This window comes from Scatophagus argus, chromosome 20 (genome assembly GCF_020382885.2).
Source record: "Scatophagus argus isolate fScaArg1 chromosome 20, fScaArg1.pri, whole genome shotgun sequence".
NCBI lineage: Eukaryota > Metazoa > Chordata > Actinopteri > Scatophagidae > Scatophagus > Scatophagus argus.
This window is the reverse complement of record NC_058512.1, coordinates 18,745,629-18,763,344: the sequence shown is the minus strand read 5'-3', so window position 1 is coordinate 18,763,344 and position 17,716 is coordinate 18,745,629. Positions and strand designations below refer to the sequence as shown.

The window sequence follows — 17,716 nt, the reverse complement described above, 5'->3', positions numbered from 1 at the left end:
TGCAGAGTTCCAGACTCAACTCCGGTTCATTAATTATTTATCACAGTGTAATAACCTGTAGGGAAGCACGGAAAAACAACACAGGATTCACATTTTTTTTAAACACTCCATCTTTATTGCTTATTCATATCTTTACACTAATGGCCTGGTACGATTTAAATCAGGAAAAACTGGAACTCCATAATGTTTGGATCAAATGTTCTTCACTCCATTTTGAATTACACTTATCAGCAGTTACAAAAGAATCAATAGCGGAGTGTCAACAAACTTTAGAAAGATTATGAAATTAGTAGATGAAATTTGAAATAGTTTGTGACACAGCAGTCCTCCTGAAGCACTTTTTCACCTTAAAATGTTTTTTTCAGCACATACACCTTTATAAATAACAATCAAACCCCAAAAGTAGCTACCTGCGGTCACTGACACCATGAGTTTTTTTTTTTCAGCTCTAGACATTATTTCTTCTCAAAAAACATATATTTAAAATAATTCCAAAATAGAAAAAATAGGTGATGGAGACTATCATCTATTTTCCCTAGAGAGAAGTTCACACATCTAGAATCTTCAGTCAAACACTGTGATTCTTAAGAACTAAAGTCACAAGAGATTTGGTTTTGATCATACGTGAAAGTATGGTGAATCCTCTTCATATCCACACACTGGAATCCCAGAAAGAAACATTAGGTGAGTCTCTAATAAAGCTTTTCACCTCACACCACTGCCTACTTGAACATTATTTTCCACTGTGACTGTGAAACAGCGATAGAAACAGAGCCGTACCGATCAGAGTCCCACAAATCAAACAAAGAAGAACTGTACATGAGAACGAGGAAACCAAGTCAATGGGAAAACCCAATGCAACTGACATGGAATAGCTTAGAAAGCATCAGTTAGGCGCCACTCGGGAACATAATCCTTAACTGTGTTCACATACAAAACAGAGACTGAAACTGGGAACCAGCTCGAGCTACACACACACTGAGATACCAGTGTGCTACATATTACTAACCACTGTGCAACAGCCTGCCATGGTTCAACCAACACATTTTGCAGTTGGAGCAGAACAATTTTCGAATGCTGTGATGCAATATGAAGGGCGACGTATGTTCTTTCACTGGCATGACTGTTAAGGTCCTGACAGTCCCTGTTAAAGAGTGCCAAAAATAAAATGTATGTGAATGAATTACCCTCGCTGCGGAGCGCCATCCAAACTCTGTCATCGGCATCAGCACTGTGCTCACTACTGCAGGCACAGAGTCTTTAATCCCAGTGATGTTGCTCAGACTGCTCATTCAACCACACTCAGGTCATTTATTGAAGTGAAACTGAATTAATATGGCAACAATGCAACGTTCTAAGAATTCAATCAAGGTAGAATAAACCTGTAGCACTGCCCTAAAAAAACTATTTAACCAGAAACAATTTTGATAATTAAACCTGTCTTATTTGTTTCTAATACAATGAATCTATAGGTGCATAAACTGTCCAGTGTGAAGGATAGAAAGGCAATTCCATTCACAACATATAGTAACAGTCTGATGTGTGGAACTGTTACCCTGCTTATGTTAAAAAGTGGAAACATATCATGTCATATTTCTAAACTAAACTAAGAGGCAGTTTATAATTGAAGTTTATAATTGAATTTTTAAACCTGAGCACTATATGTAAATGATTCATACTTAAAAAGAGTTTTGGAATTAGTCCAGTAGGTTGCTACAGCCAGCGGCTGTTACATGGCTGCAGTGGCTACATATTATTCCTTTGGGACAGGTTTGACTGTTGAAGTTATGCCCCTACGGCTGAATTATTTCACTGATGTCAAAAATCTAGATAAGGCAACAACTGCAACAATTCACCTCTCGCAAGATTTCAGAGTGAGACTTCTCCCTGAGTGAGACTTCGGGTTAAACAAAAAGGATTCTAATCTTTAACAAAAAGCTCCATCTCTGTAGGGATTCTTCCTGTAATGCCCACAGACTCTCAAGAGTAACAGTCTCAGCCTGTGAGTGGCAATTAAAAAAAAAAAAGTACTTTTAGTGGACGCAACTCTGACAGTCAGAGTTGCCTCAAAGGATTGCATTGCAGTCACTGCAGCCAAGTCTTATTATTTACACACCAAAATATGTAAACATAGGGCCAGGGATTAAAAAAAGAAAAAACAAAAACAAAAAAATTCTGCTTAAGACAAGGTATTAAAAGCAGTCATATTTAATATATTTGTCATGCCTCCATGGCAAGAAATTAATAAATATTACAGGTAATCTGCCGTCTAAACTAAAAGAAACTACTCCCCATTCAGGCAGCTACAGTTGAGAACTGGATTTGTTCTTGGACTGAATGTTGGACACTGCCTTTAAGTCAGGCCTATACTTTCTAAACTGGGTCTTATTGTGAATGTTGTTTACGGAAGAGTGTTCTAATTAAACACTTCTTGTATATGATCTCAGGGCCATTTTGTGAAAAATACCAGTGAAGAAACCACTTAATTAGGGTCATCATAAAGGTGCCCTGTGGAGTTTTTAACCACTAGCAGTGCTGTGGAGCAATATTTTTAGAAATAGGCCTGTGTTATGTTTGTATCTGGAACGCCCATAAAAGGACCCACACACAAGAAAATGTGGGCGGGGCAATCTAAATTTGTACCACCAGTTTTATGTTATTTTGCTTATCAAACTGTGGACAGCAAAAACAAAACAAACAAACAAACAACCAAAAACAAACAACCAAAAAAAACGTGAGCTAGAAAACATTTGCAGTTTGCTAAACGTAAAAAAAGAAATGCGTTCAAGTTTGTTAGCGCAGCATGTTTTGGTGAAACGTTAACAAGAAAACTCCATAGGGCACCTTTAAGGTCTAGACAGTCAATGGAGTGAATAAAGCCAGACTTTAATATGGGGTAACAAAAAAAAGAAAAGAGCTTACTTCATCCCAGTTTCAACTTTAAATATAAATATCTGTTCACCATCTTCTTTTGTACCATCAGTTATTGCTTCATCTGCTGTTTAATGTTAGTATAGTACCGTGGGACTACTCATAGTAGAAGTTTTCTTTTAATGAAGCAGTTACTTAGCAGCATGTTGACCAACCAGTAAAAATGATGGGCCATCAAGTGTTGTTAAAGGAAATTTGTGTTTCCTTCAGCCTTGTCTTTTTGATCATCTGGCATCTTACTTGATCACTGAAAGTACTGCTGAGCTTGAGGGCAAAACACTGGTTCCAGATGCTACTACAATTGCCTCTTACTCACAATAACATTGTGAAATCCTGCCCTCTAGTGACATCACTTGAGTCAGCATCAGTTAGATCTGAAAATGAAAAAAAACAACAACCAAAAACCCCAAAAAACTTAGGAAGGTGGAGTGGAGAAAGTGAGCAAGAAGTGAGCCTCTGTAGCCTGCTCTTGGTCAGCTGCTACTGGAACAACCACCTGCCAGTGGTGGATTAAAGGGGAACTATTACATCAATTTCCAGCCATATATTTTTATTGTAAGACCTCACCAGAGTAGCTTTGCATGATTAGCAGTTCCAAAAATGCATTATTTACCTTATACTGGCCCTATACGCAGCCCCTGAGTTTATCCTCTATGTGAAACAAACGTTTAGCTTCAAGCTCTTTGAGGTCTTTCTTCTGACTGGCAGAGCAACGCCTCATCCTCTTGCCAGTGTGCTGGACAGCAACTTGGAAAATAATGATATGGGGAATCATTTGCTGAGGCCAGGTCTCACTGATTACTGTACAAAAACACAATGTATAAATTTATCAGTCTGACTGGATCATAGTTAACGGCAAAAAATAACTTACAGAGTTTCAGAGGGAAAACCACAAAATATTGATCCAGATCAAAGTCCTGGTTGGGGGCACTATAAATCACTTCAGTTGAAATAGAGCAGGTGGATGGGCTGGACTTTTTAGAGGTTTTGACAAGAGGAATGCATGGAATAAACTAAGACATTATCTCTGTTTCACCCATGTATCATAGTTGAAAATGTCATTCCAAAACCATGGACACTAAACTGCTGTGACAATCTCCACTGTTCTGGTTTCAGAACCTACTACCACATGTTGGAACTTTGTTGCAGGGATTAGCTCCCATTTAGCCTAAACAGCAATTTTTTGAAGGTATGGCTCACAATCAGTGTGTGTTCCAGTTCATCCCAAAGATGCTGGATGGGGCTCAGGGCTCTGTGCAAGCTAGGCAAGTTCTTCCACACCCAACTGGTAAAACCATTTACTGACGTACCTGGCTTATGAGGGTAGTGTGTATTGTCAACATACTTTTTTGCCATATAATGTATTTGTTTTAAGTGACTGACCTCCTTCGTTGTTGAAGCTCACTGCGGCTTCCAGTTAGGGGAATCAAAATTAAAATGCCAGATAATTAAAGACAGAGGCAAGGTTGAACTAAATCTAAATGATCTTTTAAAGGGCATGGTATCCAGGATTGCCAGACTACATCTGAATGATTGAGTATTCTGTATATATTTTCTTAGCACTGACTATATGTCAGTCAGACCTAAACAAATTTAAATAAAGAGTAAATTCATGAGTGTTTACAGTTATATTATAAAACTTACACACAGTAAAAGGATGAGACAAACAGAGAATATTTACATATATATAACAACAAAGTCCATCATTGTGCCACATGGTCTGGGAAGACTTCCCTCCTGTCAGCATCAGTGTGATGCTTCTCTGCAGCCTACACGCATAATGGCTAACATTCACTGTACATGTGTCAACAGCTCAGTGGCCTTCACATGCATGAGCGACTGTGAGAGCGCAGTGTGAGAGCTGAGACCTCTGATGGCGGTGCACAGCCTTTAGCCTTTTGTTCAATGTTACACAGTTAATGGTAGTGAGCTGGCCAGGGGGCTTTTTTTTTTCCTTGTGCTGAGAACCGAGCATCACCCCAACTGCTCCGCGTTCTGCCATTGAGTCTTTGACGCGCGCGCGCACACACACACACACACACACACACACACACTAAGAGATAACAAACCTGTCCCAACAGAAAGAGATGCTCATGTGCAGCAAACGTAAGCACCCTGACAACAAAACACCATGCACCACATCCTATGTGTCAAATATTAAGGTTTTATCCAAACTGCTGTGAAGAGGGTCTTAGACACATTTCTGCTCTACAAAATAATAATGATAAGAAAAATGCACACGATTGACCCTTGTGGTGATGACAGTAGGAGGGGCCTTAGGTTGGTTTGCTTGATGTTTGCTGGGAATCATGGCTGCTGTGGTGTCAACCTCTCTGTCCATAGTTTACCTCCTGTCCATGATTTGTTTCCATAGGGTCTTCTTTGAAGTTTTCACACTGCTCCATTACTTTTCTGAAAAATAAAAAAATACAAGCTAGCTAAATGACAGATACTTCAAAAAAGCTTAAGCAGTTCTAAACTCTGCGTTCCATTGATTTCACTGACAAATGGTCCGATCCACAGAGGGATTTTTAAACCCAAATCCCATCCGAGGTGTTTTCATGCCTAAACTGCCTTTGCCTTTGACAGTGAAGGTGCCCAGCCTCATCTTAAAGAGTGTTTCGCTGATACAGAAGGATGATAGTAACTCAGGAATGTGGTCATCAGCTCATCCTGCATGGGGATTGGACAAAACGTTGCCCAGTGTAACGACGCCTGTGTTTGTGTTGAAGAAGACAGCACTTTCTGGGGCTTTTCTTATTCAATATCTGCGGATCAGGAACTGTTAAGGAAGTGATCTCGTTATAAATCTATTTTAGGGTGGGCTGATGGCTGGCAGTCAACAACTACTGACCTACAGGTGTGGGAGTGATCTGTGATGTGTTTCTGTGTATTTAGGTTACTACATTAAATGACTGTCGCCAACAAAATTCTCTTTAATTGGCACAACAGAAAGCCTCTTAAACTAATTCCTATCGCAGCTGTAGAATTTGCTTTGAAAAAAGACTACTGAGTACGAAATGGACTTTAGGTACATGTAGCATACAAACAGAACTGTCAGTCATACCTGGCCATATCCTTGGTATCTGGCTGTGAGCTTTCCAGTTCCAGAACTTTCTCTAGAAGACTTATTCCTCCTTCCTTTATCAGCAGAGGACAATATTTGCTAGCTGCAGACCGAAAATGAATGGAAAAGAAAAAGATTATTCCTGCTTAGTACTTTACAAAGCCCAATTAAGACAGATCTGCCTTAAAGAAAGTTGTGTGTAGGACAAGCAGCCTGGTGGTAAGTAAAAGGGAAAAGTTAATGCTGGAACACAGTAGAAAAAGGAATAAATATTTTAAATATGCTAAATTATGTCTTGAAAATTATAGCTTAGTCAGTATACAGGATTTTGTACCAGAATATTATTCTGGAGTACTAGCTATAATGTGTGGCAAAACCTGGCTTGCTACCTAGTAAGTGCAGTTCCCAGTACCGGTGTTTGTGTTAACCGATCAGAGTCTGACTTAAAACCCTCCGGGGCAGCAGATACTCACGGTAAACTGACACCAGGTTGTAGAGAGCCCATGTGGCCCAGTGCTGACTGACAGGGGAGATGCTCTGGGGCAGCAGCCGTAGGATGGGCTCAAATGACCTGAAAGACCAAACCCGATTTAAGAATTCAAAGAAAAAGGAAAACCACTGACAGCTGTGCTGTACAGCTAGAACGCAACTTCAGCTCACTATATACTGATACAGTATGTTCCTACCCACGGCTGCATATAGCATGGTCATACACTGGCATTCATGCTTACATACATACATACACAGTGAACAAACAGATAGGCTTATAAAAACACACAAATACATAAAGTTCAATATGTAGTGTTATCTATTTATTTAAGCTAACCTAGCTTTGATTATGATCACACATTCATTCATCTACACATACATATAATAAATGAAAGATGGCTGATATTACATTAATGTGGAAATGGTAAACAGATAATCACCTGTAGTTGATATTGCGTCGTGAGCTCACGTCCCAACTCTGAATGGCATCCCACATCTTGTGCATCACTGCGTCTCTCTGCGGCTCTTCCATTGACCAAACCTCAGGCCCATCGAACATGATGTGCGAGAGCACGCCACATGCATTGTACGACACCTCAATCCCATCTGCCTTACTGTCTAGCAGGTTACTGTCAAAGAATTAAGAGTTAGAAATACCATCTTGCAATTTCATACTGCCACCAGTCAAGTCGCAGTTTACAGCTATGTCTATCCAGACTCATGTACTCTATAATAAGTTTAACTGTAACAAATAAAGGTCTCAGGATGTCATTTGCTGTACGGACTGTGAAGCCCCTTGAGGGAAATGACCGTACATGAGCTGCCATACAGCAGGGGATGTGAATATCCACTAGTACTGTAAGATATATTAATGAGCAGGTTTCTTATCGTTACTGCTTTACTAATGATAGGTACACTGGAAAGGATAGCCTAAATGGTTCTCAAATCATTTTGCTCTCCACTGATTTCAACAGTTCTCTTACCTGAATACAGTGATGAACTGAGGGGTGAGCAGCTGTGGCCTCAATGCTTTGACCTCAGCAACATTTCCCAAAAGCCCTAACATGTTGCGGTGAAGCTCCTGCTTGTCTGGAAACTCCTGGAGTTAAGATCATATCAGAGGAAAGATATAGTGGAAATGTCAAAAGATAATTCAATAATTCAAAAGCAACATATTTTATCTTTCAATCTACTTCTAACGTGTAAAGAACAAATAGTGAAAGCTAAGTAAATACTTAGGGTTTCAGAAAAGACAAATGAGGCAGCGTAGATGAGTGTGGACACACCTGTAGACACTCCAGGAAGAGACTCATGCCCCGACAATTGAGGAACATCTGGCAGTTGTCGGGCGTCTCATCAGTGATGTTCCACAAAGCACTCCAGGAAAACTCCATCACCTGGTCACACTGAGGGGAAACGCGCCGTTAGCAAGAGTCCCATTACATTTGACTGTAAATGGACTTAAACTGGAGTCGAACCATGCCACACATTTTACATTTGAAAAACAAAAAAAAACAAAAAATAAACTTCATGTTAAGTTCTGAATCTCCATCTGTTCAGTTGTGAAACAATATTTGACCCAAGTTATGTGCTCCCCACTTAACCGCTGAGTCAGCAATATAAATTTAAGTTCAAAAGACCCAGGAGGAGTAAAAGTGAGACTCACCATTCTGTCCTGTAGCTTCTTCTGAATTAAATTCAACATTGTCTGCAAAATATGAAACATCATTTAACACAAATATTCAGCTTCTATAGGAATGCTAACTATTTATTTCTAAAGTCATTGTTATACTGTTAATAATTCCCCTTTGCATTTATAGATTATATTCTTTGATTGTCTGCTTTTACAGTGTGTGTTCCTGTATGCTGGTTGACTATGTTTGCAACAGTTATCAATTTATACAATACTACAGAACTCCAATTTAATTTTCCTAACACACAGACATAGCTGAAAGAAGTACGATACTATCATCACGCTGTGATGCGTCTTCTCCCTATGTACATGTGGGTTTCCTCTGGGTGTTCTGGTTTCCTGCCATCCCCAAAATAAGCTTGTTAGATGTTAGGAATACTCCTGCCATTGTCCTTGATCAAGTAACAGGCATGAGAACTGCAGTGGTTTCCCAGTCTCTGCACTGTGGCTGCCCACTGCTCCTGAATAGTTAGGATGGTTCAAATACAAATAATAATAAGCCTACCTAAATATAGCCGAACTGCAGAAATGTTTTTTCAAAAGTACTCATCAAAATCAGCACCACAAATCTGGCAGAGATGCATCACACCAGTTGCTGATAAAAGAGAATTTGTGTTTCATAACTGATCAAATTGACTTGTTTTTTTATGGATATACGAACAAAAAACAAAAGACAAAAGCTCATCTTAATGTTACCTTAACAAACCCCATCTTTCCCACAGCTTCCTTGTGATGATTGTCCACCTGACAGACCAAAGCGTTGCAGAGGTGCACAGCAATCCTCTGGATGGACTCATCCTGCCTGGCTGGCTCCAAGATTTTCAGCAGCAGCTGGTTGACCCGACTGTACTGGAACTCCAGCTCTTCTGGGATACTGAAGTTACACAGAGTCAAGCAGCAGTTCCTCTGGACCTGGAGAGGGGCGGGGGACGGGGGTGCAGAAGAGGGTTTACAACTCAAAGGTGAAAGTCTGAAGAGCAACATAATCAACATCAATTAGGCTTCAAACTGAACTGATTTTGATTTCATAATACACTTTAAGTAAACAGCTTAAAGTAATAACATTTTTCATCAAGCACAGAAGACTTTTACCTGATGGTAAATATATACTTTGGAGTTTTTTTGTTGAATAACATTTACGTACAGAGGATGTAATTAAGATGTTCTGATACTGAGGAACAAGAAATTATTAAAATTGATTTTTACAGACTGACCGAATTTGCCTATATAGAAAGTGAAGTTCACAAGTAAGTAAATAATCAGCCTGTATTAGCTTTGCCTATCTGTCCTAGAACAGATACAGCGCCCAAACCTTACTGTAACTGTTTGCAATACCCTATTTTGAAGAAAATGAAAATTTAAATAAAAGGAAGAGGAATTAAAAGGAAATTTGCCTTCATAAAGCGCAGTCTTTCAAAATTAAGATTCTGGGCCCAAGCAGAGCCCTAATCTTTTGGTTCTTATTCATTATTTCGTTATGGTTATCATTCCTTCTTCTTTCTCTCTGCTAAAAGTGCAGAAAATTCTAAGACCAAAAGTCTCTAAAATTAGCAGGCAGGATGCAAACCGCATCAGTACTCAGGCACATAAAAAGACACTCAATGACCTGTAGTGGTGATGCTGCATTAATCAAGTTTCACAATTATCCCCAAAACAAGCCTGGCTTAGAGTCAAAATCCTGTCATCATTTTAATTCTCAGTTAATTTGCATCCCATTTCCAACAGTCTTCTGCTCTAAAAATATCAAATTTTGAGAAGATTTCTCAATTCTCTCAAAATCCAATTTTTGACAGCTAGTGAGAAACCTTGTCAGGCTCGTCTAAGGACATCCCATCTTAACATTACTACAATTCTCACATACGGAGAATGGATTTTTCTGAGCATGAAAATACATTTAATAAATCTAATCATAGAAAATTATTCACCTTTTAAAATTATTTCACAAGTCAATTTGAAATTGTGTTGAGCTTATCAGAGATGGAGATGAGGCAACATGGTAGACTTACAGTAACCTCCTGGTACTGCTCCATTCCATTCAGCACCACCTGAATGACCTCTCTGCGCAACCGCACACTCTGGTCACTGCGGTACTCTGTGTTGGTCAGGTAGTATAGAGCAGCACTGCCTGTCACCTGGATGCTCTTATCATATTTATGGCACTTCAGTGCTGCTATAACAAGCTGTAAGGACAGAACATTTATGAGGTGTAACAGAGTGAACATGCAAAGCCACGGTACAAAGATTTAATCAGGAGCTCAAAGAATAACCCTACTTAAACGCAACATACTTGTAAAGCTCGGAGGAGCTGGCTACAGTGCTGTATCCTGGCAATGTCAAACAGCTGATTGATGGCTCTATGGGCCAGCTCAGGGCGAAACTCTGTGTAAGCTTCGATGGCATTCAGGACCTGGTCTTCATTCTTGGATCCAGTCACCTGAAAAAGGCCAGCAACACAGATTCAAGCCACACAGCAAAACCTGGCTGTTAATAAACAGTATTAACATACATGCCTGATCTGATTTAAAAAAAAAAAACGTTTTTCCCATTTAAACTGCACATTGATTGCTCTAACCAGTTGAGTGTAGATAATAGCACATTGTACCTTAAATTTAGTGAGGACTAATGTGTTATATGTTATTTCCATGTGCATTAGCTAATTTAAGAAGGAAGAACATCACACAGAGGATAAATGGACAAACTAAAAAGGTGAAGGTAATTTTTTGCCTTCATTTTAATGGTTGACATTTTAGGTTGTTAACATCAATCCGAGCCACCAACCCAAAAATTTGATGACCTGGGAGTGAGACTCAAGAGTCAACTACAAAAATAACATAAAAATATCCAGTTGTTCTCAAGGAAGGGAGAACAACTTGGGAGGGGTCACAAGTTGTTCTCAAGGAATGGAGAACAACTATTAATTACCCTACTAATTCCCTCATGACCCCTCCCAATTTGGCAAATGCTTTTGACATTACTTGTATATGTTCATTGATTCTGTGAACACAACAGCCAACAGATAAACCTATGGTCAACCTACCTGAATCCCACAAATAACATTCATTATTGCAGATATGTTTTGATCTGTGTATATGTCACATGATAAGCGATAAAATGAGAGTCTGTCTGTCAGAGGGGACCGACAACATCATTTTTCAACTGGTATCAGTTATATATACTCAGCAGTATCACCTGGATGACGAAAGTTAAATCACAGAAATTTAATCATTTAATTTATAAAATAACATTAACTCTTGGCATATTTCCTCTACATTTACACACCAAGTAATTTAATCTTCTGTCTGTCAGCAGCTACTCGTCCAGACAAAAACTGTCTATGTCACTTGAGTTGTGATGCCCAAAACAACTATAATCAGCCAAAAAATATAATGTTCATCCAGCCCTTTAGATAAGCAGTACCTTATAAGCAGGGATGTGCGTCACATTACAGAGGGTGGTGTCATATAAACCTAGAAACTGCAAGGGCCTCTTCAGCTCCTGGAAAGGATAGATGCTGCTCTTACACGGCTCAATGCTGAAAGAGAAAGTCAACTTGTTCAGAAGTTCGCCGTTCACCTGAACGTAAACGAAAACACAAAAGCAATTTCCACACTTTTTTGTGTGTAAAATCCAGATCTGTTTACCCACCTTGGCCGACCCATAGCTTCTTCAAAGTGTGGAACTGTGCAGTTGTCCAGCATAATATGACCTGAGATGTCCAGTGACACCAGATTGACCAGACGCTGTACGATGGACGTCAGGATTTTCCTGGTCATCTGAAACTTGGAGGCTCGTCTGCCCTCCCGCGAGATGTCAAGATGTCTGAAGAATGCAGATTTCCATCAATGATACTGACACAACATCTTGATGATTAGTGAGCAAATAAAAAGAACTACATCAGTATATCTAAAACAACTCATTTTTTAAGTTAATTAACTATCCATTCTGCATGTTCAACAGTTGCTAAGCATGTAGTGTACAGTGAGCTTTTTCCTCTGAAAACTGATGTGACCCAAAAAGAGGCTATGAGAGTGAACCAAAACGGTTAAGTTGCAGTTTGTGAAACTCACTGTACAGCTCCATAAAGCCTCATACAGCTGATAATTCTCTGCAGGTTTCCCACTCCAATCACATTGTCATTTGATATAATAGTCAACGATACGACCCTGAATTATTTACAATCCAGTGTCATATGATACTTCCGTACCTTGTGAAAAATAAGCATGTTTGCACAAATGGTGTGAAAGACTAGTATATTCCACCAATACTCAAGTTATTTCTGGATTTGTCAGACAGTGCCTGAAATCCATGAATTCCTACTCTTGTGTCATTTGTAGAAATTTTTTATGTAGTGGAGCATTATGGCAGTTGTGCATTAACACCACCTACTGGAAAGGAGTGTGCTGTATGGACGGGGAAATGCGCACACGTGGACTGCAAGGACAACCTGGATACTCATTTGTAGTATGAATGAAAATGCGTTCTAGTCACAACATGGAAAGTATGTATGCCTTAAACACATAAATGTGGGCTGCAGATTACCAGCAAAGCCTCTTGGATGAGTCCAGTGGATAAACTGGTTTTATCTTGGATAAACAAGATTAAACTACACAGATCTTAGGTTCAAATGCAGTTTCTTACCACCTGCAGCACGTCAGTAAAATTGGTTTTGTTTTAACATACACACACACGCACATGAACATGCACATACATATATATGTGTGTGTAAGACTGCAATAACACTACAATGTATTAAGAGCATAATGACAACGTATACATAAAAGCCCCCCCCTCCCACCTTACCTGAGATTAACAATCTCCACCACTGTACTGATCAACTCCTCTGACAGGTCCACATTGTAGAGAACAAGAGATGCCAGTCTATCTTTCCACTGGGTGAGAAAAGCTGTTCCCAGCAATTGTACATTAGATAGATCTAATGAGGTGAGGGACTTCAGGGGTTTGAGCAGGGTCTCAGCATCCACCTCAACAGGCAAGCCGCCTAAATTGAGCAACCTGAGGCGGTTGAACCCCTGAAAGTTAAAGTCTGTCTCTAGTGCTTGCCTTGAAGCAGGGCTTTCCTCCTCATCATCATCTGTGTCTTCGTTGCAAGCAAGTGGGGCGCCGCCCTTCCGGAAGAAGATGCGGCTACAGCCAAAGAGACAAAGAGAGACCAAGGTCTCACGGAAACAAGTCAGTGTTTTCAAGCTGCGGGATGACAGACTGTTGCAGTAGGTGAGGTGGAGCTCAATCAGATCCTGTCAGAACACACAGAGTAAGAAATTATTACACATTAGTGAATAAATTTTGACCATACTGATGTAAGTAAGCTTTAATCTGGAATGACTAGGTTACAAACTGCAGTATAAAATCAACTATAAGGATGTGAGCCACAGGTTAACTTATTGCACAAGACTAACACAAAACATTATCCTCTTAACCATGCCACAACAATACAGGAAATTCTGCAATATGATGCCAGAAATATACACCAATCAGCAATAACATCACAAGGGACACAACAGCAAGTTTGAAATGTTGACTTGGCCTCCAAATTCTCCAGATTTCACTCCAATTGAGCATCTTTGGGATTTTCTATGGAGGTCTCACCTCGAAACTTACAGGACTTAAAGGATGTGCTCCTGACAGCTTGGTGCCAGATACCACAGCGTACGTTCAGAGGTCTAGTGGAGTCCGTGCTTTCACAGGTCAGGGCTGCTTTGGCAGCAACAGGGGAACTTGCTCAAAGTTAAGTAGGTCTTCATAATGTTATGGCCGATCAGTCTATACTTCATCACAGTTTTGGTGAAACTAATGTAAAAACACCTGTCGTGTCACGTGTGTGACTATGTGCTTGTTTTACAAAATTTCATAGAGTACGAGGTTGATATGATGGGTAACAAAATGCATAGAGTACTAGCCTTATACACACATGCATACATGGTTCCATCATTCCAGTTTCAAACAACCCCAGTATGGTAAAAGGGTTGCCACAAAGCAAAAGAATTCCAGAGTTGAAATGCTTACAGTAATAAGATAAATGATTGGTCCAACATCACAGTACAGTTTCCATCCCGACAAGAAGGTAGCTTAGCATAGTACATCAAAGAGCCCATTCTTACAAGTGCATGTTTGTAGACCTACCATTATTCTTCAAAAGTATAATTACAAACCACAAAAAATAAATACCACTGAACAAAATGTGTAACAACAGGAAATAATACAAAAATACTTGATGTGTCCTACCCATTTCCATCGTTTTTGTATTTTTGCCTACTTCTAACCAATTTGGAATGGTTTTCTGCTCTACTAATGCCAGTATTCCTACAGCTCCATCTTTTGGTTTGCTCATCATGTAGACAAAATGAGAAAGGGTAGAAAGACCACAAAAGAAGGGTCCATGTCCCTTTTGTTCCATTAATTTTGCTTTAAAAAGTAAAGGAGTACGGATACTTTAAATGTTTCAGTTTTCTAGTGTTCCACAGAGGGGAACTGGAAAATGAAAAACTTACTCCAAAGATGTCATAAGCTTATTCAGAAAAAATAGTGTTTGACTTATTTGAAGTGCCACACCTGTTTTCTAATGGCCTCCAAATCTCTGTCACGTACGAAGTCTTCTCTGAGCTGTACCCTGGTCAGTCTGGTGCTTCGAGGGTCTGAGAATAGTTGGAAGAAGCTCTCCTCTGGTTCAAAGTTACTGTCTGTGTGGACCAACTCCATATACCTGTATCAAGAAAAGTAAATAAATGAATAAATAAAACCAACACGGAATCAAAAGCACTTGTCAGACCTAAAATCTGCAATACTGTAACAAACGTGGCATTCTGACAGATAGAAATTTGGTAAACATCAACTGATGCATCCTGTTACATACGTGTTGACTAGCTTGTCGCAAATTTCACTGGGAAGGAAGATGTCCGAGCGCAGGCAGAGCTTGTTCCTGAATCCCTGGTAGCACATGGTCTTCCTGAGGTTCTTCAGACAGAAGACCGTTGCTAGAGTCATGAGGCTGTCAGGATTGTCTCCTGCTTTGGTTGCCATGTTAGCCTCTTCTTCTCCAGCTCTGAACGAAGACAAGGCTTTGCAGAGGACCCTGGAGGCGTGCATTAAACACAATAACGCATTAGACTTTGCTTTTAGTGGGAAACAGCAAAAATGTTCATTCTGCCTCGAATAATTCACATTTTCAACATGAAGACTGACTAAAAGTGATGATTAAAATAACAATTGTGAATAAAAACAGTCCACATGTAAAATCACTGTAACAATAGCAATAAGTTAATGTCTGCTTCATTGTCCACTCTTTTTGTCATTCAATGCAGCTTAATATTAATGTTTTAGGTTACTAAATGTTTTGTTTTGTAAAATATTCAAACTGGTGCTCTTTAACTGAGTGACAGACAACAATTACAACATTGACATTCAATCAAAAATAAGGTCATCTCCTACAAAAGCTTCCTGTTTTCCGTGTTTGCTAAACTGCCTGGCATATTACTGCCACAATAAACTAAGACCTTTGCTTAGTTAGCCGTCGTGCCTTTGGCTGGCTACTGTTAGCAACTAATGAGCCTACTTTTCAAGAACTTCTTTCAACGTTACTAACAAAAGTAATGCCATCTTTTTAATGTTAGGATCAACGACTCATGCTGATAGGTTGAAGCTAGTAATCTAGCTTGCCTTGTCTTTTAGTTAGTATTACTAGTTTGTTAGTTAACCATACAGCAATGAATCATGAGGGGAAAACAGCAGACCGTTACTAAGATGGCTAGCTAGCTAGCTACACTAAAGAACAATTTACTCTAAAAACGTTAATGTGAGACAGCTACTGACAAACAGACAGTGGATTTTATCCTACTCACTCACAGCAACCCAAAATACCAAAGAGCAACACTTGTTATTCTAAGTTAAGCCTTAACTTGCCGATACGGTGTCACCAGTGCATTTCAGCGTCCAAATTAGCTTGTGGCTAACGATGACTTTCCCAGCTATGATGTGAGCTAACTTAGCTTGTGGTGCTAGCGCTAGCTAAGATCTCTGTATGGAAATGCAGACCACAACCAGTGGTCAGCGGTGTTTGAGTGCTTGACTCATCACGCAGTGCTCTACCTTAGCTTTCGCCAAGGCTATAAGTCTCGATGAGGGCGAGAAATGTAGTTTTTATAACCAGTCTTCACTCATCTGATTTTCGTTTTCCTCCGATGTCAACAAACAGACTCCACCTCCTACATACACTACTCCTCCTCCTTTTCCCATCTCTTCCTCCTCTTCTTCCTCTCTTCCTCCTCTTCTTCTCCTTCCATCACTCGTCTTTAAAGTTTCTATTTTTGTACGCCCCTTTTATGTTCTTAATATCCTGTTCTTTGTGTCACAATAATAATGATTATTATTATTGTTATTATCATTATTATTATTATCATTATTTTTATTATTATCAGTAGCAGCAGTACTTTTTGTGAAGGTAGTGGTAGTAGTAGTACTACAACGTTGTAGTAGCAGTAAGTACTAATATTTTTTTTCAAAAACCATCTGTAGCTACAAAAATGTGTTCCTCTGAATATTTTTAACCAGCCTTAATTAGAATATATTTTACTTTTAATCTTAATTAATTAGATGAAACTTAAATGAGTTCTAGTTATTCTCCTCTTCCCTTGTTTTACACACTTGTATGCAAATAATTGGTGTGGGTCCAAGAGTAATTTGATTAACTGCAAATGATGTGTTTCAGATTTGCACCACTAAAATATGTTATCAGCTGAAGCATGGTCCTGCTATAATTACCACATCCTGTGGCACTATTTTATGGGGGGGTTGTCCTCTGTTTACAAGCAGAGGAATACATGCAAAAGCTAGTTTCATCATTTCAAACCTTTTGTTGTTGTTGTTCATTTATTTAATTTGTTACAAATTTTTGACAATTAAAGAAGAAATTTAGATAGGCATATCACAGATCAGATCTGTATTCAACAACTACAGCTACAACTACAATATTTGGCATTATTGTACAATAAATCACATACATTTTGGGTAACCTTCTGACCTATCATCAATCACCATCATGTTGAAATTTCCACTTGTACACAAAATCTAATTGGGGGGGGGGGATAAACCAGGATAAAATATGATACTTTAATCCCACTTCTTTCTTCAACAATGGCAAAATTATGAGCACATTGTTTGCTTGTCTTCAGTGGTCCCTGTGCGAACACACCACACACAAAAATGGAGGAATCAAACCTTAATGGCGACCACAGGTTAATCTAGCTTTACTCATCTCATGGTAGGGTTCAAACTCAGTCAGTCATTGAACGTGGGGAAGTGCTTTTCATTTCTGTTACAGTCAGTTTTGATCATCTGTACATACAACTTCTGGGAGAGATTCAGAGAGTGTGGAAGAAAGTGTGTGAGGTGAAGATGACAAATGTAACGTGTATAAAACTTTAAAACATTATCTTATCTGTCTGAGTCACGTCAGACAGAATTTCATGGAAAATAGTGCCACAATACCTTCTTTTTTGTTTTGTTATTTTTGAGCGACCCCT

General features: G+C 39.3%; 1 protein-coding gene across 4 annotated transcripts; it reads right to left on the bottom strand.

Annotated features, from left to right (window-relative positions):
• Positions 1 to 4,544: 4,544 nt before the first annotated feature.
• zer1 (zyg-11 related, cell cycle regulator) lies at positions 4,545 to 16,445 on the bottom strand. Of its 4 annotated transcripts, none has more exons than XM_046375376.1 (16): positions 16,284 to 16,445; positions 15,052 to 15,270; positions 14,751 to 14,901; positions 12,981 to 13,435; positions 11,826 to 11,999; positions 11,598 to 11,712; positions 10,468 to 10,614; positions 10,187 to 10,360; positions 8,877 to 9,092; positions 8,154 to 8,195; positions 7,774 to 7,893; positions 7,471 to 7,586; positions 6,928 to 7,116; positions 6,472 to 6,569; positions 5,999 to 6,101; positions 4,545 to 5,343 (listed from the first exon to the last, which is right to left on the bottom strand). In XM_046375376.1, the coding sequence occupies exons 2-16, from the start codon at positions 15,216 to 15,218 to the stop codon at positions 5,256 to 5,258; spliced, it is 2,355 nt and encodes a 784-aa protein (XP_046231332.1). In that variant the 5' UTR covers positions 15,219 to 15,270; positions 16,284 to 16,445; the 3' UTR covers positions 4,545 to 5,255. The 4 variants fall into 4 exon arrangements, with proteins under 4 accessions (XP_046231332.1, XP_046231334.1, XP_046231333.1 ...); XM_046375378.1 differs by lacking the exon at positions 16,284 to 16,445 and adding an exon at positions 16,037 to 16,265; XM_046375377.1 differs by lacking the exon at positions 16,284 to 16,445 and adding an exon at positions 16,098 to 16,265.
• Positions 16,446 to 17,716: the final 1,271 nt, after the last annotated feature.